At 48.1% G+C, this 27,069-nt stretch overlaps 1 protein-coding gene across 8 annotated transcripts; it reads left to right on the top strand.

Annotated features, from left to right (window-relative positions):
• Window positions 1-1,281: 1,281 nt before the first annotated feature.
• On the top strand, window positions 1,282-27,069 carry LOC114866634 (mucin-2). 8 transcript variants are annotated; one of them, XM_055513484.1, is made up of 5 exons: window positions 1,282-1,774; window positions 2,863-3,090; window positions 8,185-11,928; window positions 13,684-13,758; window positions 26,056-27,069. In XM_055513484.1, exons 3-5 carry the CDS (start codon window positions 8,993-8,995, stop codon window positions 26,243-26,245), a joined length of 3,201 nt encoding a protein of 1,066 aa, XP_055369459.1. In that variant the 5' UTR covers window positions 1,282-1,774; window positions 2,863-3,090; window positions 8,185-8,992; the 3' UTR covers window positions 26,246-27,069. The 8 variants fall into 8 exon arrangements, with proteins under 8 accessions (XP_055369459.1, XP_029024466.1, XP_029024465.1 ...); XM_029168633.3 differs by lacking the exon at window positions 2,863-3,090 and having other exon boundaries at window positions 1,282-1,883; XM_029168632.3 differs by lacking the exon at window positions 2,863-3,090.

The following is a 27,069-nucleotide window of genomic DNA, read 5'->3' on the forward strand; positions in this document are numbered from 1 at the left end:
CTAATGGAAAAGTCAACCTCGCAATCACAATAAAGCATTTTCAGGGTTTGGAGAATCCCTGTTAAACTATACTATAGAATTTGTGTGCATGGTGGTAAAACAGTGTCAAAAATGTGCATATGTCATTTTTTTTAATAAATAAAATGGTAGAATCTTTTCTACATACTCCATAGGAATATTGTGGAATGTATAGACTATTGCGTTATGAGCCAGCTTCAATTACTGTGGGCGTAATTGGGTTCTTTCCATGAAATTGTATTTCAAATTCATTAAAATGATCATTTCCAAGTATCGGGCCTGGAATCGTAGCGGCCGAATATCTGAGAGATGTAAGAATCCGATCGGCTGGCCCGTTAATGTGAGTCTAATAAAGAGATGGGAGATAGCGAGATATAGACGTGATCGGACCTGATAAAATGGGATGAGAAGCCTCAGCGCTTCAGGCGTTTAGGTTTCGACCGCTTCGGTGGCGCGTGGTGCCGGTTCTGCTGTTTGGGCGCCGTTGCGATGTACAACAACGGGAGGAAAAAAAAAAAAAAAGAATCTGTTAGTTCTAGTCACAAGGTTCCTAACGCTCAGAACGCCAGACAGGCGACAAGAGATGATTAATGTCGTCTAGATTGGGGTTCTGCCTTTTAATTTGCATGCACCACACTTACTCATGTTAATTTGGAGAGGCCTGGAAAAAAAAAAAAAAAAACCCAACAACAAGACTGGAGCGCTTTAACCTTCGATGACTGTGGAGCCGCCCGTGCTTCAGAGGCCCATTGTCCACGTGTCTTTATTATTCTGCTGGTCACGGTTCCTCGACTCGGCCCCTGTTCATATGGGCGATATCTGTAGAATAATTCTACCTGTCTGTTCCTATCTCCCTCTCTCTATGAGTGACCTTTCTGCCTTTCTCTCCAGCTGACCTTGGTGTCCTGTCAGCGCTTTTCCTTTCCCCCACCTCACACCACTAGCTGCTCTCTACCATCACCCCCCAAAGCAGAGCCCAAGCCCCCCTTGTCCAGCCCCCCCCCCCTTCTGCCTGCTTCCTCCATCCCCGTCCCTTGGTTCCTCCCCCTGGATCGCTCTACGCCACTCTCTCCTCCTCTCACTGTCTCCCTCTTTACTCTCTGCAGCTGTACATACTCTGCTTTTTAATTAGACCGACTCACTAGCCCCGCCCCCGCCACCCCCCCCTCACCCCGCCTCCTTCTCTCCATCCCGCACTCCCCCTCTCTGCTTCCCTTCTGCTTGCAAGAATACGGGGGCTTGCATGGCGACACAGAGAGAGGAGGTCATGATGGAGAGACGCAGAGAGAGAGGGGGGGAGAGGAAAAGGCGTCGAGACAGGAGGAACTGAGAGGAGCATCTGAGATCGTAACTGCCTGTTTGCTCACTCTTGTCTTCTTGCTCCCCCTCCTGTCCATTCACTTACACTCACGGCACAAGCGCTCAGGCTGCTAGGTAGGCACAGCGCAGCTCAGAGCGCCCATGGATGGATGAAAAGGGTTCCCACGTGAAAGGCATGAATCCACGGGAGAAGAGGAAGGTGAGCTAGAAGAATAGGGACTAGAAAAGAGGTGAGGAGGCACACGGAGGGAGCAGATGGACACTCTCTGCACTGAGGAAAAGGCACGGTGGGAAGCTCACCAAGCAGCAGTGACAGAGAGGTGGGAATAAAAGCAAACATGAATGCCAGGGGGATGGAAGAATGGCAGGAAGAGATCTGAAGGAATAGCGGAGAAGAGGAGCGAGCGGTTGTGGGAGAAAGGAAAAGAGAGATGTGGTATGTGTGACTCAGTTTGTGTCCTGACGGAAGATGCTCTCAGCATTGCCATAGAGATAACGAAGTGAGAAAGATTAGAGCTGGGGACTGATTCAGAAGACTCATACAAGTATCTGCTTTTATTTATCTCCTACTTCCTGTTTTGTTTGTGCTGTTTTACCGCCTGCTACATCCTGCTCGCACAGGCTGTGCGTGTCCACACGTGCATGCGTGGATTTTGTTTGTGTTCGAGAGCCGTGTGTGTGTGTGTGTGTGTGTGTGTGTGTGTGTGTGTGTGTGTGTGTGTGTGTGTGTGTGTGTGTGTGTGTGTGTTTATTTCGACAATGGGGGTGTGCTGGTGTGCTCGCGGTGTGCTTGCCTCCGTGTGTGTTTGTGCGTGTCAAGTCTAGCAAAATGGGATCGTGCACGCGTGCATGTTTGGATACTGGGATTTGCTTTACTGCAGGTGTGGGAGTTATTTTCCGAGATTGTGCAGCTTTATGAGAAGCTTTAAAGAGTGAGGAGCTTAGATCGGTCTGTCGGTGATGTAGCTTTGCAGATTCCAGCAGCGTGCTTTCATTGCGTATTTGTCATGTGCGAAGCTGTGTGTGTGTGTGTGTGTGTGTGTGTGTGTGTGTGTGTGTGTGCGTGTGTGTGTGTGTGTGTGTGTGTGTGTGTGTGTGGTGGGGGATGCAGAAAGTTTGAGGAGGAGGCAGCACAGAGTGAGGGAATTCCATTTGTATAGATCTGTGTGCGTGCGTGCGTGTGTGCGTGCGCGTCCAATGCGGTTCTGGCTACATGAGCATTTAATTTTGCAGAGTCCTTTAAGTGATGTGTGAAATTAACACATTTCTGTGACATTAACGTGCTGTTTTAGGCGCACAGACTTTATTGGCATTCTTCATGCTCCTTATTTAACTTATCTCACAGTAATCATGTCATTGATATGCATGATATAAATATAATTGCACTCTCTCATGCATGCATGCAATCACTAGGCTCAGGTGCACATTGGGGCGTGCACACAGCGCTGTGTGAAGAATTGCTGTGCTGTTAACACTGTCGTTGTTACAACTCTTTTCTCCCCCTCCCTCTGCACCGTGTTACAGCATCTCTACCTCGTATCATGTCTGTCTGTAAAGGGTCAGACACAGTTTATGTCTTAGCTAAACACACCTATTGGACTTAGAGCGATGGTCACGCAGAGCCACGGGAGCTGCTTCACAGCCGAGGATTAAATCTGCTCAACATCCATCAGGAGTGCTCGGCTTGTTCCTCCTCCGATCGGCCATATTCTTGGGATGTCTTGAGGTCACGCCGCGGCGTCTTGGTCTCAGGTCTGAACCGCTACGAAAAGTCGATATTGTTTCCCAAAAGCCATTTTGTGAAAGTGCGCTGATTTCAGACAAATGTAATTTCTTGTGACAGAAAAAGTCACTATTGAGACAATTGTTGTATGAAGCCGGGATTTGAGGAACTTTGAGGATGCTGTGGCGTTGTGTCTGTGGAGTCCTGCCATGGAGCTCGTGCCTGGTCAATGTTTGCATGTGCTCTATTCATCAAGGATGATGTTAATCAGCCCCCATAAATTATTCACGTCTTTAGCTGCTACTCCAGGGCTCTTTTACGCCTCATTGAGCATTTTGCATTGTCCCTTTGGAGTGATCTTGGCTGAGCGCCCACTTCTGTGGAGAACTGCCATCATCTCCATTTATAGACAATATGTCTAAGTGTGGACTGATGGATATCTAAACTGTCTGAGATTACCCTGTACCCTTTAAAAGCCACGTGCATATTAACAATGTTTGATGTCAGGCAGGGCTGACATGGCTCATAGAATGGGAATCTTGAGTCTCCAACACTTAAACAGACCGTTGAAGTAACGCTTCCTCCTTCTCTTAAATTGCTCATTAATCTGTTGTCTCTGTCCACCACTCCACTACTCTCCTACTTTCTCTTCTTCACATCGTGAGAATGGTTCTGTTTTCCAGCCAGGTGTCTTTGCCGGACTGACAGCAATTTGACTTTATAGGAAACACGCTATGATGTTCTCTGGGGACATTAGGTTGGACAGGAATGTTGCAACATGACAGCCCAGCAGAGACTTGGCTCCAGGGGGCAGCCCGGGCTGCATGCACCTCCATGTAGCATGCTGCGCCAAAGACATGTCCGTCATGCCACCTGTCCTGTTTTGTTGCTGATAACACATCTCTGGAACATTTAACTTCCCTCAATCCAATGGTAGAACCGAGCAGCCAGAGGGACGAGACAATTATGGTGCAGAATGAAGCAAGTCGAACAATGTTTACTCTGGCTTTTCCTCACAGTTACCCAAACATCCTCAAATTTGTTCACAGTTGGCCAAGTATGCTTATCACAATCCATTGGCCTACATAGAGGGATTTTATATTAGGCAGAGGATTTTGGTCAGAAGAGGACAGATGGAACAAATCATTCCTGGCACTCACACTCTAGAAGTTAGAAGTCATCTGGCCATCCTTCAAGGAAACTGGAACAATAAGGTGGCTGCACTGTCCTCTTTAGTAATGAGCTGGCCACTGGCTCTGCAAGCTAATATGTGTGTGTTGGTCTGTGAGTCTGTGCAAGTGATGTTTAACCTTGAAATGTTTTCATTCTGTGAGTAAGAAGCACAGTGGCAGCAACAGCAAGTGTCCAACGCTAATAACTAAAAATTAAAACAAATCACTGCACCGCTAACTTTTTAAAGTGGCCAGAGAAGGCTTTATTAGGATAAATTAATCTTTTGCCCCCGACTTTTTAGACCTCTGAATCACTAACGCTTGTTCTATTAAGCGAACCTAATAGATACTGCCAAATTGCACGTGAGCTGAGAAGGAACCTAATGCAGCTGTGGCTTGATTAAGCGAGTGACACTAACAAGCTCCTTCGTAAATCTATAGCAATGTGTAAAGAGAAATGTTTTAGCCACTTGGAGGCAGTACAAACAAGACATAAATCTAACACTGACTTAATATTTCCTAATAAGGTGTACAAATGTGACTGGCAAAGACATGCACCACATAATGATTTAGTCCATCTGATTAACGTAAGTGTAATATTCGTGTTGCCTCTAATTTTGTTTTGCTCTCCATTATTTCCTGAGGGAAAGATCTGACTCTTTAGCTGCTACATGCTTCATTATGTTCACCAGTTTCTCACTAACTGTCCCACTTTTTTGTTGTTGTTGTTGGTGACTAAAGCTGCAAAATGCAAATATGTGTACTTGTGTAGGGAATCACAGGAAACGAGGGAGATATGAGCGAGAAGTTTGTGTCTTAGCTAATAAATATTGTTTATTCCAGGACTCTTATCCATGCATGACGCTGAGTGAGAATGTAGTAGTGGATAATTGATGATCCTCACAAAGGTATAGGTAAACAAAGCAGAGGCATTTGCATCTCGCTGCCGTTGCACAGGTGTCAGGACTGACGCTGATCGTGCTCACGTCCTCGCCTCTGATGTACAGTGTAATAAATTACAAATTTGAAATTAATTTGTTTGCGCAATGTAATTTGCTGTTAAGCACGATCAGTTATAAAATTTCATTAGTCACAGGCAGCTTTTCCTGCGAAGGGCACATTTGGGCTTCAGTTGTCGCACGTACGGGTTCCGCTTTATTTGATGCATCAAATCGAACAAAACGTCCTCCTGCTGGAGATGTTGCTGCTTTGCTTACTGAACACCTGCATGTGGCAGCAGCTCTGCTGGTATCTGCACTCCTAAGCCAGGAGGGTGAAGGCAGCAAGGACCTGTTCCTCTGACAGGGTGCAGGGATAACTTTTACCCTTTTTGGAGCTCACAGGTCCAATAACTGATCATATAGCTTTTCTTTAGTTTCTCTTCAGTTCCTCCTTAAATGCCCTGACACGCTGATGCTCTTGATTTATCACTTCACTGAACCCTAACCATGACATTTCCTCTGCTGCCAGGGGTTGTTCCCTCCTGCTTCGCTCCCTGTCTTCCTACCTCTGGCGGCCTGCCCCCCCACCCCCACCTCTTCACCCTCCTACTTATTCAGATTCCTACTCCTCTCAGTTTGCTGTGTGTCTCATAGCATCTCTAAATATAACCAAGCATGTCTACCTCCTCTCCTTCCTCTTCCTCTCTCTGCCTCCTCTTCATCTCAGTCCTGTCTGACAAATTTAAGCATGCCGAGACTATCCAATCTGACATGCCTTTACATAACAATTCAATCCCCAGCACCCTCTACCTCCTCAGCACAGTGAGACCCAAAGGTGTCTTATTGGCATGGATGCAATTCTCAACATCCCTGAAACACTCAGGCTTGGAATATTATTAGATCTGAGTCTTGGCTGCTTGTATTTTGAATGCATCAGATATGTTTCTCAGCGTCGGCAGGGCTTACCACGCGGAGATCTGATATGACCTCAGCATTATCATCATCACACATACACTAGGCATTAAAACACACACGAAAGAGGACAGAAACCTAGGTAGGCAGCTTGCAAAGGGGCTGTAGTAAATCTTAAATAATAACTGCAGAGTTATGACCCTTGCTGGCATTATGCCGTTGCACACCTTCCCCATACTGCCTGGTGATTTATCTCTCGTCTGCCAATAAAGCTCAACATGAAAATGTCACATGTGGAAAAAGGGCTGGACGAAGCCACAGAGTAAGCCCATGCCACATTAAGAGGGTCTAGATTCATTAAACTGTCAACGTAAATTTTGATCCCGAGGTAGTTCGTAGACCAAACGGGAGGAATGATGGAGAGAAGGGGATTGGGAACAAGAAGACGCAGCAGAAGAGAGCGTTGGCAAAGTAAGAACGATATGAGCAGAAAAGGTGGAGAAGAAAAACGAGTCAGGCCGAATGGGGGGATATAAAGGAGTAGGCCTAGGATGACACACATAGAAAGAGTAAGGGTAATGATCCTACAATTGGTGGAGGGGAATCCGTCAGGGTGATAGTTGAAAGTAGAGAGTATTTCAGAGAGATGGCGGAAGACTGACGACTGGCGTGAAATGGGATCTATCAATAAAAATAGGCGGCAAAGAAACTGCATTTTATCCTGGAAGATTTAAGACTGTAAGTCACCATCAAGGTGAAATGGACAGTGTAGATCAAAGCAGGTCAATAATGTGCTAGAGATACACCTTTGCTTGTGTTTTCTGTCTCCTGTCATGAAGAATGTGTTTCACACCTAAGAGGATGGGAACCATCACCCAGAGTAATGTGGCCCTCGGTGTGATCACAGTTAAGCAGCTCATCTGTACACAAGGCAGTGATGAGAAACCAAAACGAGAGGGAATCCTGTGCTTTATTTGTAAATCCATGACTATATCTGAGTCTGTATGGTTGATATTTTCCCTCAAGCCTCTGTCTGCCATGACTTTAATGATAATTAATCCTAATAACCTAATATGTTTTTAACGGAGTTGACGGCGGAGGCGCGGTTGTGACAAAGATCCTCCTCTTCAGAGCTGCAAAGGGAACGAGAGAAAACATTGGACGTGAATAAAAGTGGCAGCCCCTTGGGTATCTCTCTCCCTAAATAACCTGGGAGCTGTGAAGGAGTCACTAATTACCCCTCCCGCCGAAGAGAGAGGGGAGGGACCGAGCAACAGCCAGTCACACTCGCACACAGAATTAGCCCTGTCGGTGTCAGAGGCTTTCGCAGAGAGCGATAACGCGGCACGCATCCATAGATCACGTAAAAGGCAAACAAAAAGCGGTCACGCCCGGCTGCCAGTGGCACAGGCAGGAAATGGAAGTGATATATATACGTATCAAGGCCATAGATCGTCAGCGGCAGAACGCGGAATCGGAGTGACGAGGACATACCACTAACTACAGCATGGCGGGCAGACTGTCACAAGAGTGACCAGATGAATCAGAAAGGATGTCAGCATGGCACATCATCAAGGACCGATAACAGGGCCACAGACTGTAAAACAAGACGGAAAAGAAAAATCTGGAAGACGCGCACGAGGAATAAGATAGGCATCACGCTGTGTGCCCATGAGCAGGACTCATACAGAATACTACCCGTACTGCAGTACTTTTAATAACAATCTTTCATCTAGCGAAAATGAAATCCCAGAGACACAAATCTCTGATAGATAGAAATCTGCTCCAGCCAATGTGAATAGGCCTTAATTAATTTCTTTTGTCTTGTTCTGGGTGTATTTTCCTCGATTGCTGATGAGCCTGTAGCTGTGGTTTCCCCTTCACTGTATTCTCCCTCTGCCTCATCCATCCTTTCATTACTTTCTCCATTCTTCGCTGACCCCACTCATGCATTTTTAAAATAGCCGCCTATCTTATATCGCCTGTATTATTTCGAGGGAACGAGCACATTGTGTTTCGGTGGAAATGCAATAATATGGAAACAATTGCGGTCTCTTGATCCTCTCCTTTCTCTCGTTCTTCTTTGTGTTGTCTTTAGGAGCCCGCGCTGTCTCCAACCATGAGAGAATGAGTCACTGAGAGAAGAGCTGGGAACGAAGAAAGGACTAGAGGGGAGGGGATGCTAAAATCAAAAGCAAGGGAGTGAGAACAAAAACGAACTTGAAACACGCAGGCTATTATGGGGGAGCACACGGGCCCATCCCAAACCTTAGACATCCGATCTCCCGTGGGCAGAGACAACGGAGCAGGTGGAGCACGAGGGGCTGACGAGTAAACGAGCCAGTGTGATGGGCCAGAAAGGATGGGCAGGCTCCGCTCCCTTCCCACAGGCTTACTCGCTGGTAATTTACCCGGCCACGGCAAGCGCTCGTCTTCCTCCATGAATGAGGGCTGGGAATAGGATGTGCACAACTACAGAAGCCGTGGGACAGTACGGACACTACTCTCACGTTGATTTTAAAGAATATTTGATGCTGCATATATTTATTTTTGTATGAGTGCGAGACTATAGCCACATGAGCTTCTTTACATTTATCACAGTGACTGCTGTTCAGTTTTTACTTGCTGTGCTCAACGCTACTACACCTTGAACTGTGAACATGATAATCCATCATTTCTTGAGGACAATCTTAGTTGCAAAGAACACGATTGGTGAATTAATCTGAGGTAACAGGAGCAGCTCACAGCTATTATTTAGCTCTGCCTGCTCACTGATGAAACTGGAACTCAGTCGTCCAGTTGTACAGATGTCTCGGTGTCATAATTAATATAGTATTGGAGAGATCGACACACTGACACAGCTACGACTGCCTGCGGAGTCTGTGGATGTCGGGGGAGCAAGAGAAATGGTGAGCAAAGAGCCCAACCACTTGCTCACCAGCCAAACCAACGGCAAGGGCACTTTGGCGGACAAGTTGCCCGGGACGGTGACCGTGCGCTCCGTGCTGCTCAACCGCGACTCCCCGGACATCGAGAGCCGCCTCAAGCGGCGCCGCAGCCGCACCCACCAGGTCCGCTTCAAAGACCTGGAAGATGGCAGCAGCAGCAGCGGCAACAGTGGAACAGGAGAAAACAATAGCCATCAGAGGACTGTCAAGGACTGTGGCAGCCCACATCCTCTTCGTAAACACGGCAGCAGGTCCCCCCAGCCGTGGGCCGACAGGGAGGGGCCGCCCACTGGCAGTCTGCCTGGCCAGACCTCGGTGGTGGGGGCTGTGCGTGGGGACATGGCAAGCACCATCGAGGTGGTGGCTGCTTTTTTAGCCCGGGCCCCTCCTCATCCATTGACACCTGGTCCCACGCGTAGATGCTGGGCACCGCCGCAGACGAACTCCTTAACGTTGCCAATGACACGAAGGCCCAGTACGAGCACCAGCACCGCCATCCAGACGTCCCCATGCCTGAAAAAGCCCCAGTCCCTCCCCTCATCCCACACACGTAGCCACAGCCTCAGGGACTCAGTTGGTGTGGATGGGGATGATGAACACGACTCTCAAGATGAGTACCTTATGCACAACCATGTGTCACTGTCTGGGTCCAAGGATCAAAATGGTCCTCCTGCGCCTGGGGATCACACTGTGGTAGAGCGGAGGTCTAAAGCCTCCAGGACAGATCTTAAATCAGCTGTTAGTGTGGTAAAAAACTCAAGGCACAGCTGTCCGCCTTCCGTCCTTCACAACACTGAGCCATGTCACTGTTCCTCCATATCTTGTCGAGATGGACCCAAGCGTCAGGGAAGCAGCACTCCCTCGGTGGTGAGGAGGAGAAAGCGCCTAAATAGGACAACAAGTGATCCTGGGAAGGAAGTGCACTACTGCACCACTCCCACTCAGACAGACAGCCGCAGTCCATCCCCACCGCCTTCAAACAATAAACTCTGCACCACTCAAGTTCAAACCGAGAGCCCTCCCTCGCTCCAAAATTCCAAGTATTGTAGCGCTCAGAGTCAGACTGAGGGTGAACATCGGGCTCCGGCTCTGAGCGACAAGCAGTGCGCAGTCGGAAACAAAGTCGCCGACTCGTGTCCAGGCTCGCCTCCAATCGCCGAACGCAAAAAAGCCGACTCTCCCCGTCACTCGGCTTCGACGACCCCGCCGTGCGCCCTGCAGACACAAGCCCCCAGCCGCTGTGCTTCCCCACCCTCCACGGTTGCGCCCAGTTCAGCGAGAGTTCAGCCCGAGAGTTCTCCGCCCCCCACTGAGACGCAAGATTCTCCCTCCACCCAAATGACTTCTGTGCCTTACTGTACTTCTCCCCCACCCACAAGTGCACCAACGCAGAGCCCTGAACGCCGCGCTAAACCACCTTGCACCTCTCCAGTCCCCAGCCCATCTTTGCCCACATCCGTGTCAGTTCCTTGCTCCACTTCTGCTCCTACCGTCCAATACCCAGTGCCCTATTACACAGTCGTGTCACCGCCAACGCTGAGCACAGCTGTCTTCTCCAGTAGTTCTTCAATAGCGCCACCAGTCCCCAATCGAATCTGCACCTCCCCAATTTTAAACATGGTGTTGTCCACTACCTTAACCTGTTCCAGCCCCACTCCCACTATCAGCCCCATTGTTGCTACGTCTGACATCAAACATCCAAACACCGCAAATATAACACACGAACCACCATGCAATGCTTCAACCCCCACAGCGCCCGCATCCGTAACGCCCTGCACATTTGTAACTCAGACTGCTCTGTCCTGCACCTCCATATCATATTACACCACAACACATGCCGTTGGTCCCCATGCCCCTCATTCAAATTCTACTTCGCCTTCTTATGCCACTCTGATACAGACTGTATCTCACTGCAACATCCCATGCCAAGCTCTTCAAAGCTCCTCGTCCGCTAACACGGGCATTGCCCCCTACACCTCACCTGTCCCAAAACTAAAACCTTACACGTCCCCACCTCCCCTTGTGAAAACATACACGTCCACGTGCCCAAATTCTCAGCTGTGTGCAACTCCGACTAAGGCGGTTCCTCTGTACTCTTCCACATTTCGCGCGGCACCGCCGTACACCCCCCCCTCTCAGGCCCCCTACAACGCTCAGGATAAAAGGGGCATTCGACTACCACCTCCTCCCCCGCCGCCTCCACCTTACACGCCTCGCAAAAAGGGAAATGATCCACCACGTCCCGGAATCCGAACACCCATTCTCAGGGCAGACGGCAAGGCCAGTGAGAAAGATAAAGACAAGGAGAAGGAAAAGCAGGAAGATATAAAATGTACAGACTCACCCAAGCTTTGTGCGAGAGCCAGCTCTCTGAAGCACAGAGCTCAAACTCCCCCAGTTGCTGTGATGAAGGGGGAGAAGCAGTCGTCTCCTTCCTCTCCTGCCAAGGCCTGTTTTAAACCCAGCTGTCTCAGCTCAGCCCAGGCTCAGCTTGGGGCACTACACAAAATGCTCTGCTCGGGAGCCAGCGCCAGGCCCGGCACGCCCAACAGCCAACATCCGCTTCCTCCATCCCAGCAGGGTTGCTCAGGAGGCAGAGGCTGCCCTGGTTCTGGGGATCAGCCTACCACAAGGCCCCTGACTGCCACCCAGGCTGACACACTAAGACAGGTCCAGGAAATTCTGGGAGGGTTGGTGTCTGGGGCCAGGTGCAAATTGGACCCAGCCAGAGTGACAGAAAAGCTCCTGGGTCCCAACGGACCCCTACATGACATTCGTAGCCTGCAGACACAGCTCCACAGCTTGGAGGGGGTCCTGGAGACCAGTCAGAACACCATTAAGGTTCTGCTTGATGTCATTCAAGACCTTGAGAAGAAGGAAGCTGAGAGAGATGGGTGAGGCAATATTTCATTTTGAACGATCTGCCTTGTAAAAGTCCATGCTAACTACACTGTCTTTCTAAGTTACTTCAACAAGGTCACGTTGTCAGTGTGGTGTTAGTGGCAGCATGGGGGGGCTGAACATCACATATGGATACCTTTGTAATGTGAAAGCAGATTTGCAGTTTTTTTTCAGTCTAGCTCAAAAATGTCAAAACAAACCATACAGGGGTGCTATAAAAATTAAGCGTAAGGTTATGATTAGGATAATAATGATTTGTGAAAGTTCTGCTCCAGATCTTGGAGGCTTTGGTGTCATCAGTGTGGGAAGGTTTCATAGCCCAGGGTTAAATCAAGGATTTTGAAAGGGTCTCGTCTGGGTTTAAATGTAGTGTGAACGTCCTAGTCCACAAGAGGATCTGCCCCAGATTTGAAGTTGCAAATGTGAAATGACTGGAAGCCTCGGGCTAATGGAGCTGTAAACCCAGGGCTAACAGGGGCTTTTAGCTGAGGGCCAAATGTAGTGTGAAAAGCCATCTGGTAATCCAACTTTGACAATCAGTCTTCCCGTAACAGTTAAATCAGTTAAATTTAATCTATCAGACTTTGTCTGTTTTAGAGACCTGGACAATAAGTCTCAGCATGAAGCCTCAATGCCTGCTGTTTTACTATCAGACAGCTAATTGTCTTGAGTAGGATTCAGATTCTATCCACACAAAAACAAACAAGGGCCAGGCAGGATGTTGTGACGTTTGCATCTCCCCGGCTACGTAGCCGACCAGTTGGTTGTTGTGGGCAGATTATTCTTGACCACACAACCGGGCTGTAATAACCTCCCTGCATCATGTGCTGAATATTACAGCTAGATGCTTGTTGCGCCTAAGCTGTGCTGTGATGCAGCTTCTCTATTTATAGCCGATCCCAGCATTAGAAGCATTGTAAATACGCTGGCAAGCAAACTGTGTGGACAGAGCGCAGAGTAAATTTGGTAAAAAATTAAATAGTCTCATGTCAATAATGCAAGTCTCAGCTTTAGATACGCATTCGACCCCTTGTAGCAGATTGGTTGCGCCTCTCCTCCACCAGCCACATGCATGCAGAAGGCAGAGACAGGCTGTGGTCGTGTTGGTGGTTGCAGATGCTCCATGCGTCTTAGCGTAAACCTTTTACAATACTTATCAAGTCTTTAATTAATCTGCTTCCTACATTGTAAGCCGCTTAGTAATTTCTCCTGCCTTATCGCACCAAAATAGTACATGATGTGGAAACGAGAAAACCCTTGGCTCGAAAATATAGATGCGGACGCGTGTGGAAATATTTGACTAGTATCTGAGCAACAGACTTTAAAACTCAACGATAACAGTAACAGTAACGATAACATTATATTTTGCAGACACCCGTGCCTTTATTCCATAAAATGACATATCTTGTGTTGCGGGGTAAGAAACACTTGATGGGGGGGTGTCTAATGCATGCAGACTTGACTTTTACCTCATGAACATTATTTTATGCCTGGAGTGATTTGGTGACTCATGGTTTACGTAACAGCCGGAGCCTGTTGGAAGGAGTCTCGTTCATTAAAAAATGATCAGGGGTGATTTCAGAGAGGAGATTGGTTTATTTGCAGGAATGCGTGTGCCAGAAATTCAGCTCAACAAGGGAGAAGATAACCTGAATATGTCTTTGCGGGCTCCCACAAACACGCACGCACGCACACACATAAACGTCACTCTTTTACCCCTGATATGTCATCTCTGTGCTTCTCCACAGAAGACATTCTTACAGGACCGGACAGGACATCGAGAACTGTGGGACCTGCAGGGACTGCGCCTGCATCATCTACAGGTACGTCAATCGGCGCACGTGCGAATCCCTGCATATTTATCACTTGTTTTACATGTGAGCACGCGGGGCGCCGCGCGCGTCCCGCCACGCAGCTATGCGCATCACGCTGTCATTTTTAATCAGGTCAGTTGTGGGAGTTGGGTTTCATGGCTTGCTGGGATTGTCGTTCTGCTCCGCGTGACAGCACGGACGGATGCAACACTTGGAGCGCGGCCACGCGCTGCAGGTCTGATCACAGCGCGCGCTTCTGAGAGATTTATTAAGACCTTATCACACACGCTCTCATGCTCCCTCTTGAATTTAATGAACAGCTACACTGACTTAAGTTGTGCGCCCGCGTGTGCTCACTTTGTTTCCTGCCTCCCTCGCTACCCATCACACACGCACGCACGCGCGCGCGCACACAGAGCTTCTGCATAATCATTCCGCTCCGAGATTTGAATTGAAATCAATCAATTAACAAACGGGATTTCACACTTTACAGGAGGACGAAGAAAGGCAAAAAGAAAAGTGTGGATTGCTATGAAATTGAAATCCCTGTCTCTGAGCTGCAAATGTCAAAATTGGAAGAAGAAAACATGGATATTAGTCAAAAAAGCAAATCTTTCAGAGGGAGGTGGAGGAAAGAGAACTCTGAGGAGAGGGATGGAATTCACCGTGCTTGCGTGAGCTAATGTAATTTGATCATGACAGGATTAAGGCAGTCCTCTTATTATTAAACTTTCATGTAAACACCTTAGAGGGGTTGTGTCAAATTATGTCATACATCTGGGAACGCATAATCCAATTTACGGGCCTAGATTCCTCATCAGTCTTTCTAATTGTGTCAGATGTGGCATGGCTACACCTCAGGCTGATTACTCTCTGTGATTTGATTCTGCACTCTCACCTACTCTCTCATTTATTATTTATTATTTTGCTGCTCTAATAAGGTGTTTCCTGTAGATACAACGCATCCTCAACGTTAACCCCATTACCACACAAACGACGTTACTGCTGAAGCTGAGTTATTGTGAACCACATCAGTGACTCAATCAAACTATTAGTCTAACCTGGTTGTTCTCAGTAAGTTGTTTATACAGCGTACGCAAACCCCACTAATCAAAGAGGAGCGGAGGAAGAGGCAGCTGAGGATAAGAGACTGGAAAACAAAGAGCGGAGGGAAGATTTGAGAGAAAATATCAGCGATGTAGAGACAAAGTCCACAAAGATTCATTCAGATGCTAAATACGGCTAGAATATTACAGTGAGAGCTACTGCTGAGAAATGTCACTATAAAGCAGCAGCAGAGACACGCAAGAGGAGATGCTGCACTGGAGGAGGAAATGTGCCGCTCTTCATCCTCGTACTGTATCATCACGCGTTCTCCTCCTCGGCGGCTGCTCGGAAACATTACGCCTCATGTTGCAGCGCTGTTTTATGGTCAGACGAGGACTTTATCACTCAATCACCTGTCAAGTCGACACGCTTCTTTCATGTGTGACAAGGGGATTTTCCTGCTTTGAAAGGGCAGAAGATTCTCTTTTCTTTGAGCATCAAGTTTAGCTGAGTCTAAAAAGAGAATTTGGCAGCGACAGAGGAAAAGGTGTCGGAGGAGGAAAAAGATAAAGTGCAGCCTGAAAAGAAGTGAGTGATGGAGAAGCCATAAAATCTGACAGGACAGATTCCATCAATTAAAAAGCTTCTTGAAGAAGTCTGAAAGAAAAGCACAGCTCAGCACACGCAACACTTCCAATCTACTTTAACAGCTTCCACAGGAGTTTACTTAGAAAAATCAAAAACATCCAGAAATATTTGTCTAAACTACAAATAAATTAAACCTGAGAGTTTTAATCACTATTATGGCAACAAGGGGTCACATATGAAGGGACTTCTTCAACCCAGTGCAGTCTGTAACGTTATTGTTCTAGTTCACTCTCCTGCAGACAATGAGCGCGTTAGCAAATACGAATTCATTATTCCGATATGAACAGAAATGAAAAACACCAGCAGGTTGGAAGTAATATTTGTGAGTGGATCTGAGTTTCCACAAGCACTGTTCCGTGTAATAAAAGGTGTCCAGTGCCGATCTGGCATCTTTTCCTGTTCTGTTTCAAACATGGGGTTTAATTTCAGACTTAGGTAAAATATTATATAATTTACATATGTTTTGTAATGTAAAATCCTATTTAAACAGACTAGATAGTTCCTGAGAGTGCCATTTATAGATTCAAAACAGTGCCTGGTGGAAGTCGGTGGAGACCAAAACTGAGCTATAGCAAGAAAGAAATCATAATAATACAAGGTTAATTTGTTCCATTTGTGAATTTAGTTGTATAGTGATATTCGTAGTCAGACTTAGTTCTCATTAATGGCAACAAGTGACAGAATACACAAGAACACATGTAAAGGACAATAGAGGAAAGATGTGTGTATTTATAAAAAGAAGTGTTTAACAGGACAAGCTTCACAATTGAAGCACAGTGTGTTTCGTGCACAGAGCTTTGCTCTCTGGTTACTCAGGACGTCATTCATGCACAGCTTATATAAAAATGCTAATGACACTTTAAGCATGCAGATGTAGACACTAGTGGCCACGGACTGGACCGTTTTGGACATTCTGTACCCAACCTTGTACCCAAGTCTTATAAATACGTGCTTCATTTGTTCCGCTTTTCGAAGCCGTGTTTTACAGGGAGAGGTCTGCGTGATGAATGCGACGTTATTTATCCAGCACCGGTAGAACATTAACTGCGTATTATGTCGCGAACGCCGCTGTGTGGTCGTGCAGGAGCGTTAATTAGCCACGTTTCCCCCCCGACGTTGTTCTCTGTGCTAATGGCGAACGTGCCGCATGGAACAAAGTAGGAAGGCCTAACAAGGAGCTGCGGCGCTTAATCCCCGTGGAGCGTGCGGAGACGGCGGCCTAATCAGATCCGCACTCGGCTGCTTTGACTGCGCCGCGGCTCTGTCTATTGCTCGATGCGCTGCTTGTGTGAGATGGATTAATGCCTCTCCCGACCGCACGTCTCCGGCTCAACTACGGGTCCACTAAGAGTTTTTTTCCTCTCCAGGACAATCCGTCATCGCCTTCGCTGAACGGCAGATAATTGAGAGGAGGCCTGCGGAGGAGGCGCTCCCGCTCCTCCCCCGGCTGGTTGACTGTTATCTGCGGGGATGCGCCGCGTCCTCATTTTCACGCTCGCATTGTTGTCACTCTGTTCCTCTCGTGCACAGTGCGGGCTGACTCTTTAAGCATCCCATTTGTCAATGAATGCCTCTTCGCATTACCGATGAGCGCACGCGCGCACGCGCGCGCGCGCGCGCGCGGTCGGGCGCAGGATTCCACCACCGGGGCTCCGGCACCGGGATGAGAGCGGCGGACGGGTCCGTTTGGAGGCCCGGAGACGGAACACTGTGTGACAGCGCCCACAGGAGCAGCTTATCACGTGCCGCTCTCATCACACACACCCATCGTGAATCAGCGCATCCTGACGCACGTCTGCACTGACACAACAGCACATGACAAGACTGGATCCTCGCACGCTGTCCATCGATTGCGCTACAGCGCTGAATCAGAGTCCTCAGACTCTGGAGGCACCGGGAAGGAAATCCGGATTGGACTCTTAATGCATCTCACCATCTCTCACTTTATTTCCCCTCGTGTCTCAAACTTTCTCTATTTTTTTTTTCTTTTTGCAAACGTCTAACTCTAGTCTGCAGTAAAATATTCATCCACATTAAAAATGAATCACAGCTGCTTTAAAAGATGATAGTGTTAAAGCAGACCTGGAGACATCCCTCCACTGGCTTGGTGTGGTTGAAGCGCGGCTGCCAGTTTGCCCAGTAGGTCCCAGTCGAGGCGTCTTGCTGGTTGGCGACAGCCTGATGACGGCTGATTAGCAGTTTGCACTGAAACATCAACCAGTGTAAGTAATGTGAATATCAGGCTTGCGTAGCGTCTTCTCAGGGCAGTGTTAAGAGCTGTAGTGGACACAAGGCCCATCCTGTATAATGGGATGCTGCTTCTCAGCTTGGGCTTGTGTCTCCTTTCAACGTCTTTGATTCGGCACCGAAGTGTGAAGCAGTTCAATTCAAAAACCCTCCGCGGGCTGCAAACAGCTGACAGCCCCCGGTTTTATCAGCAGGAATGCTGCATTTTCCCGAGACGTCGCCTCGTCCCGCAGATTGCCCGTGTCACTTCCTGTGCTCTTTTTCTTCCCCTGCACTTTGAATATGAATGCGCTTCGCGTCTAAGCGCAGACAAGGAGAAGCGGTGCGAGCGTGCCGCCGTGGATTTGGGCACAGGAGCAGCGGGAGCAGCAGGGGGCGAAGGAGGTGTGAGAGGAGGTGAGCGGGAAACATGGCGGAGGCAGCTGCTCACAGCTCGGCTCTCCCTTCCACAGCCAAATGAACCCGAACCCGAGCTCTTCCCCGGCACAGTTTATTCAGGGAAACTCACATCTGCACTATACATACAGTATGCAAATGAACAGCGGCGCAGCCAAAATAAATCTGCGCTTTAGTGTGTGCACATTCAGCCGAGCTCCTCCAAAACCCAGTGATGTGTGAGCAAATCGCAGATGAACCGCGGGGATATTTCTGAACCTGTATCCAGCCGTGAGCCATTCATTAAACATTGACAATCCTCTGCCATTATCATAACAGGGGAGGGGAAGATCTGACTGAATGGAATATAAAGTGAATTACCGGGATAATACAGGGGTTAAGAAAATGGAGGCGAGGAAAGTGTACCGGTGTTTGAAGGAGCGAGCGAAAGTGACGGAGAGGAGAGAGCGGCGTTACGGCGACAGACGAACCTGTGTGCGCGTAAAAGGAGGGAGGACGTGATGTGAATTTTAAGAGCAGCTCCTTCAAAACAAACTAGACGGACCAGTATCTGCAGGACGGGGACACATTTAGTGCTCTATATACTGTATCCAGCACTGATATAGATGGGCCTAGAGGCTCGGGAGGTCAAAGGTCAGGCACGTAGCACCTCAAATAGGCCACAATATGTTTATTCCCCCACAAGAAATATGATCTAAAACTTTTTTCCACATTTAGAGCACTGTAATTTATTGTGACGTTATAATGAAGCGCTAGTGTTTAAGTTGATGCAAGTCGGCCATTAACAGTGCGAGAAGAATATTAAAAACGTGTCTCTGCTGAAGGGAAAAGGCGTGACATCGCAGGGCCAGGAAGGTGCAGCATTCTAATTAGTCAATAACAGCGCTGCACGATGGTGGGGTTAAACCCCTGCAGCCAGTCGCCATCACGGCGTAATCTTCCCACTACAAAAACTGGATTAGCTGTTTGTGATCTATTAAACTACCGCTTGTCTGGCAAGAAAGAGATCGAAGCGCAGACAGATTTCTTTCCTTACTTTATATCTCCTACTAAAATAGAGAGAGAGAGAGAGAGAGAGAGAGAACAGAGGGATAAATAGAAACTGATCGACACAGAGGGAAAATACGATCTGGGGGTTTTGGTTTAACTGGATATGAGAGGTTTTCATTTCTCTGAAGAAAGATTTGTCAGATTCTTGACTCTGACCTTTCGCTAACAACCCTGTCAGTGCTTTCAGACGCGCGTGTGCGTGCGCTTCACCCGCGGACGAGGCCGATAATGGAGAGGTGGTGTGTGCTGGAGACGCGTAAAGGGCAGGGCGAGCAGTCCTGCCGTAATCCATCTTGACTCCAGGCTCCGCGGAGAGATGCTCATCCCGCGGGAGCGCGACATATTCACCGCCAGGTGAAAAAATAGAAGCGGCGAGCGTCATTGGTTCCGGTCGTTCTCTCGCCTCCATCACAGGCGCGTTAGCGACGCTTACACCCCAGACCCGCGTTGGTCACAGCCCATTCACTAGAGATGGGAAGCCATAAAAATTGTTGTGTGCCCGTACAAATTGTGTATCCATCCACTCACGGGGTTTGTGTGGAGAAACGGCACATGAAGGCCTGGGTGTGAGGCGGCGCGAGCGAGAGGCGCGCCGGGAGGAGCGGGAGCGCGGGAACCCGCGTCCGTGCTGTTTGGCAGCGATCGCAGAGCCGAGCGCGTGCCAGCAGCGGGAGCCAGATGGTGCCCGTCACCGCGGTGCCGTGCCTTTGAAACAAGGGGGAGGGAGGAAGATCAAGAGTGGCGTGTGGAACAGGCAAGCGCTGCTTAATGTGGATGATGTGTCATATAAATACTAATCGCGCTAGAATCACACCCGCCGCTCAATTAGATCCCCGGAGCTCGCGCGCTCATCCCTCCCTCTGCTCGGGTCATTATCAGACGTGATCGATAGACGGGACATTAAATGCTCAATGCTAAGATGAAATATTTTCCCACTTACTGCAGTTTAATTGTATTCGCGGTAATGAATATTATGATTGATGCGTATTTATGGGGAGCAGTGTTCGCCACTGCGCTATAGATCCGTTATGGTTTCAGGTTGGAGAGATTCGTGCGCAAGCAAATGAGCTCGTAGACATTTAGAGCGGCCACGGAGGCCGAGTGTGCTCGGCGGCGTCCACGCAGGCGGCCAATCAGCGGGCCGTGGGTGTGACGCTTGGATCGTCAGGGTCAGAGGTGCTGTGACGCCTCCGAATCCGAGCGAGGAGACGTGTCGGTGGAGGCGGTTCCACACCCGCTTGGAGATGAGATGAATACGTCAATAATGCAAGTCATGGCTGTTCAAGCATCTACAATGACCTTCTGATAAAGAGGCAAATAACAGGTATTGTTTTTCACATGCTTTCTCACCTTCCCCCAGACTCTTCCCTCCACATGACCACTGTGTTCACCCCCCCCCCCCCCGCCTCCGAACAAACTAAAGCGGCGAGAGAATAACAAGACGCGTCTCACTATGTTGTTATTGGGTTTTTTTTCTGCCGTCGCGCCGTCACACCTCCTGCACTCAGACCTCCTCCGTATCCGTCCATCAGAGCTTTCTGCTCCAGCAGGTGTAACGCCATGCTGTACATCAACAACCCGCCTTCGCTGACCCACCGGCGGCTCTCTTCATTAGGAAATCGTGTAATGACAATTACACTTCCCGTAGCGGCGGCGACACTGTTGTCGCGTCGCTCCATCGCTGAGCATTGGATGAATATTCATCGTGGTTGGGCGCTGAGGAGAAATCCTGGCTTGAACGTCCGCACAGACTGGGTAAACACACCTCATCGCATATGTTGCACTAAATTTGGCCCACAGCAGCCCCGGGAGGTCGAACAGTCGGATTGGGGCCAATTTCCTCAATACCGGCACTAAGCTTGCTAAAGTTGTGTTTGACTACACAATCTGCCGTTGGTGGTTCACAGGAAAGGGAAAATAGCTCAAACTTTGGACCTGAAAACAGAGATTTAAATTTGATTTAACAATAGCTGTAATAATTTGCATATATACACTTTCATCGGCTTTAAAGCATCCCCGTTGCCTAATTTCAAGTGTTTGAGCAACAGATGAAGCAAATATTTTCATGACGTTAACGTGGTTATCACATCTCGTTTCTGCTGCCCCCTGGCGGCCAATCAGATAACGCAGGTTTAATCACTTGTGTGTAGTAAATGCCTTTAGCTCATTCCTGATATGAATATATTACAGTATCTATCAACTACTGGTGACTGGTGGCTGGACTGTTTGCTGACATCAGCTTCTCACAGAGGCAGAAGGGTGAAAACACAGCCAGCTACTGAGGTAAAGCGGTAATGATTGTGAATTCCCGGCACATAGCTTTCTTCCTACAGACCATCCTAGATGCTCAGCTCTGCCAGCCGTGCTTTCTTGCTGCCGGGTCAGTGTCTGTTCTCTCATTTATACACCTTGTAGAGTGTTTTCCCATGACACGAGCAGCTTTGCAGAGGAACAACAGCAGGTCAAGTCCTAAACTGGAATCTCCTGCGCAATCAGTCTTAATCTCAATTGCTCTTTATTTACAGAGCGGTTTAAGAGCGGCCTCCATTGTAATTCCTTAATTTATTCATGCACATAGAGAGGAAATTACAAACAAGGTCAGAGCGCGCACCCGATCTCTCTGGGAACAAAACAGCGTAGACAGGGGCCAGAGGTCACAAATAGGGTCACACGAGTAGAATTTATGAGGGTAATTGCTATAAAAATGTAAATCTTAAGCACTTATTATCGTGCAACAGGAAGGACACAAGGATAGAGTGGATTGTTGAGACAACTCAAGGTTAAAATCCTTCACAACAAGTTTCCCTTTGTTTTTCTAAATTGCTGCCAAGAAGTTAGTTATGAAGCCACTGACCTTGACAAGGAGCAGATTTCCCTTCCTCCCTCTGAGGCTGTAGTAGAAATATAGAAGAGACAATATATTGTTCTGTCTTGTGCAAAAAGTTGTTGTGGCGTAATGTGACCTGACTGCTGGTGATGTGCATTTAGGCTTTTAGCATCCCGTGATTAGCATAAATTATATACATAGTCAAAACCCCAGCGTGAATAGCATAAATCATACGATGATGTGTCCCTGAGGTGTTAGTCGTGTTTACAGTGTCAGTGTCTTTCCCTTCGTGCTCGGTCGCACAGCCTCCTCCCAGCGATACTCGCTGAAAAGCGCGCCGTCCTCAGACAGACACGCGTTTCAATTGGTTCCCGCCCCGAGTCCACGTCGCTGCTTGTTCGTGACAAGGTTTCCTCGGGACGTCTGTGAAGTAGATGAATGACGCTCCGGATATGCAACATGGCGGATTTCTGCGTTGTTCTCTTGAATGAACGCTCCTCTAATAGCGCCGCAGCGCCAACGCGTCCTCTGTCACTCAACCAAACCTGGACGCTGTCATTTTAAACCCAAAGTGAGATGACTCAGCCAGCCGTCAGTAACATTAACCTGACATCAGCGAAACTTGATTTCCGCTGACTTGGTGTCTAAGTTGACATCACACCTTAATTACCTCATTATTCTTCAATGTAAGGCAATTTCTCATGATTAGAACTTAATTATCTGGAGCTCAGATTTACTTGTTAAGCCTGCCAACATGAAATACTGATTTAATTTCCAGAGATAATACACTTTTTTTGTAAGGAACAGGCATCAGTCTGTCCGTCGGTCAGTCTGCTGCTTTGATCCAGACCAAAATGGCTCAGGCAGTTTTAGACAGCTTGCAAATCCTTCCTCCACTTTTGTTTCTCGCTGAAACGTCGGGACAAATGATCAGATGTGATGACTCCGTCCAGCTGCTTGGTCCGATCGTCTGATTTGCTAAACCAAGGCAAGGACGTGGATGGTGTAAATCCCCACTGAGCCTCAAACGCCTGTCGACTCTAGGGTCCTGTTTTATTTTGTTAGGCTCCCTTAAAGGCTTCTGTTTCAGCTTAATTGTGTAGCCGCCCTCCAAAATTTAATCTATCCCGTTTCATTCAGCTTTAATTCCTTAGAAAGGCAAATTCAATCACATTTACTGTCCAGTAGTTCTAAATAGTGCTAGAAGCTCCTCGTCTGCAGACCACCTGACTTACCTGGAGTGATTGAGAGTGTGATTAATGAATCACACACACCTTCAGTTTTCCCATTCTGAATGTAAAAACTGCTTTTGATGAAGGGTTTCTCCACCTTCAGTCTGTGATGCTGTAATGCAGCTGGTGTCTTTATGTCAGAACTGTACTGTAGTACCTGTTTATTTACCTACCAGTATTAACAGCATAATAATGTGTGTGTGTGTGTGTGTGTGTGTGTGTGTGTGTGTGTGTGTGTGTGTGTGTGTGTGTGTGTGTGTGTGTGTGTGTGTGTGTGTGTGTGTGTGTAGGTGCTTCTACTTGCACATTGATCTGCTATGTTGCTTTTGTAGGTGTGGTACCTAATCAGAGAGGAGCAGCGCTCTCCGCAGGGACTCACTGTTCTTGTAATTCGTGCCGAAATGAAAACGTTCCTTTTTTTAAAGGATATTCGGCCTAAAGGAAAGAAAATTATGAAGCTATTTCAAGTTGATTGCCCCTGTACTGCTATATCTGCTGAAAGTCCTTCCTCCGCTGCCTGCAAAAAGCACAGAGGAGCAGAGATGCAGGAGAAATGATGATCTCCTGCTGGTGCTGTTGTATGAATGTTTTATATGGGGAGGATGAAAAAGAGATGAAGCCCCACTCAGCCTCTGTGTTTATAGAATACTTTTAAAGTATTGTTTTCAGCTTGTCAAAAATTGTAACCTCTATTCAATCTGACTGCACTTAACAGCCATAGCTGCACAAAGTGAGAGAGTCCTGCTCACTAGAGTAACTATATGCGGCACAGTAAGTGTTACTGCATGTAATATTCATAATAGTTCAAATGGTTCATTTCCTCTAATGTTTAAAACGGCAGAAGTAAATAACCTTGAATTTCAGACAAGGAGGAAACAAATCTGCTGATCCAGTCGGCTGCGCTGTGCCGGTGCTCTTGGCTGAGGTCGCTTGTCTCCTAAAACTGGATGATTAAAGAAAAATAAGAGATTTATACAGAAGATCTCTAAGAAATGAATAATGCGTTCTATGTGAGGTCACGCAGTGGGAACGGATTATGTACGGATAGAAGTTTATTTAAGATCTTCCACATGTCCTGCTCTTTGAAGGATCATTTGTACCTGATGTGCTGCTCATTAACGCGCAGTGGTTGTGACGACCTCGGATGTGCCCGTGTCACTTGTCACGCGGGTCGACGCGTTAGCACCTCCATCCTCTCGCTCCACTCCACTCCCACCTTCTGAAATATGGCTTGCATCAGCTGTAAAACTCACTTAATTTGCCCACAGGCAGGGCCTGAGGTGAGGAGCAGCCCGTGGTCCAAAAAAAAAAAAACGACGGGAGCAGCGTATGAGGTTCACAGCTTCCTGCCTGACACAGTCTGTGGGCTCAGTGTGCAGATAATTAAGGTTGAGGGTGGACAGCTCCCCGCAGAGCCGGCGGTGCCTGGATCAGGGCAGAGGGAGCCCGGCGCACACAGCGGGGGGTCTATAGGGCGTCCAGCTGTATGGTGGCACACGTACAGTACAGTAGGAAGCGCGAGGAGACGGGGGGGGGAGGCGCCACTTTGTTTACTCTATTTATTCCTGCCGCTTAGTTTCGAGCCGAGCATCGCTTCATTTTGCTCCGATTAGTTTCAAGCTGTGAAGCTGCTGCAAAGGGCTTCAGTCAACGTGTCGGCTTCTACCTGCTGTAAATATTGTGGATTCTCTCTCCCCGTTGACCGCTCCGCGCTCCTGTTCTGGAGCCGTTGGGCTTTTGTTTCGCCTCGTTCGGGCCTTCAAGCCCGCGGGCTCCGGTGAAGCGCTTGAGCGACGGATCGACGTGAACGAGCGAGTTCCCGCGCTCCGTTCCTGCCCAGAATCTCCTCTGCAGCGATTCGGTCTCTCCTCGCGGCCTCGGCTGAGGGAGTCCTCTTTATTTCCCCGCATCGGTGCTGTGATGAGAAAGCGCCGGCTAACTAGGCCGCTGCATAATAAGCAAGAATGGCAGCGCAGTGAAATGAATTAAAAAAAAAGAAAAAAAAGAAAAGAGAATTAGAAAAAGAATTAGAACTGCTGACGAAAGCAAGCGCGCCCTGCTCCTTTATTGCAGATGTGTCCATTTATTATTGCTTAGCTTTACCTATAGCTTCTGCAGACGGTGAGGCCCCTGAGCTACGCTGTCATGTGACTGACGCTTCACCTTGCTGACTGCTCCATTTGCCATGCATCTGGGCTGCGGCCCTGGGATCCCTCCCCGGAGCTGCAGCCGTTCTGCCCGACTCAGCGTTTTAGCACCTGATTCACTTTGTCAACGGCTTCGTTATTGTCTTGTGGCGAACGCCTCTCTTTGCATCTCGCGTCCAGCGGTCGCCGTGGCCAAAACCAGCGTCAGTAGATTTTAGTATGATCATAACGTGCACTGTGAATAAGCAACCGTCTTAAATGGAGCCAAACCAAACTTGACAGCCAGTCATTGCTGTCTGTGGCATCCTGGATAACATCTGCTCCATTAACATCAGCAGCTTAATGTGTTTCTCTCCTCATTCTGTGTGAAACCGTTTTTTACCCCATCGTTCAAGCTATCAGGAGGTGCAGCTGTCACGAAATAAAGTTTGGTCTCCGGGAACTGTGTTACGACTTGGTTTTGACAGAATTGACCAGCTCCTACCTCTGCAGTTATTGTTCTAATCTCTCCAGTGCCCGAGTCGCTCTGCCCTGCAATGAGGTTATCTCACTTCTTCAACTCCCGCTGAACTTCTTGCGTGACTCCGGCTCGCGCTGCAGCAGCGTGCGCGTTTCAAACAGCTCCTTCGGCCCCCGAGCAGCCAAAGGAACGAGCTATTCCTAGTTGAAGAAACGCTTACCTGACACTCCTTTTTTTCATCCTTATCTCCAGTGTAGAGCATGACTTTCGTCTGCAAGAAGGCCAGGTGGTTCGCACATGGAAGGTGGGCGACCCCCCCGAGGGCTCGCCGCAGCCGGCCGCCCCCCCGCCCCCCACGGTCCAGCAGCAGGACTCCCCTCAGCCGGTGAGACCCCCCGCCGCCTCCAAGAAGACCCGGAAGAAGTGCTTCTGGTTCCTCTGAGCTCCAGCGGGCGGATCCAGAGACGTTTCCACACTGTAATGCACTGCATACACGTCTTTATAAAAACCTGCGAAAGTAGGTTTGGTTAAAAAAAAAAAACAACAAGAAAAACAAATGTGGAGTGAAGTGGAGAATTAAAATGCAAACCTACTGTAAAGCTGTGGGAGGAGGAAGAGCTACAAAGGGTGAGATGTTATCTGTTGTTGATGAGAGTGGTTTGACTGGGGCGCACATGTTGTTACCGCTCTTAAAATGCCTCTTCAGCAATTGCAGGTTGGATCCTGGCGCAGGGAAGCAAAAGTGCTGAAGTCAAATAAAAGCAAAAGTTCAGTCCACAATATGACTCACACTTAGGAAGCAATTAGGAGACATAAAGAGAATATATATAGCGAGTGAACGGGGGCAAGGGGCAATACGGCAGCGAGGGAGGAGAGATTTATTGTGTCAAATATGAATATGAGAAATGAGTTCATGGGCGAAATGCAAAAGAAAGATTCATCTTCATTAATGGACTAATGAGGGTCAGAACACCAGCTTTTATATTCAGAGACGTTTAAAAATAATTGTTATGACCTGTATTTAAAACTTTTACTATATTGTAATTGATGACAAAACCACTGCACATACGCACACACACACACACACACACACACACACACACACACACACACACACACCTACTGTACGCATTAGCAAATGAACTGACATATTTACATGAGAAGCGTATAAAGGCTGAGGGAAGCGTTGGTGCGCGGGCTCAGCTCCGCTGCTCACATGCTGTATTTCAGACATGGATTGCTGCTCTATAAAAGTATTTTACCACA

This window comes from Betta splendens, chromosome 12, assembly GCF_900634795.4.
Source record: "Betta splendens chromosome 12, fBetSpl5.4, whole genome shotgun sequence".
NCBI classification, from domain to species: Eukaryota; Metazoa; Chordata; class Actinopteri; order Anabantiformes; family Osphronemidae; genus Betta; species Betta splendens.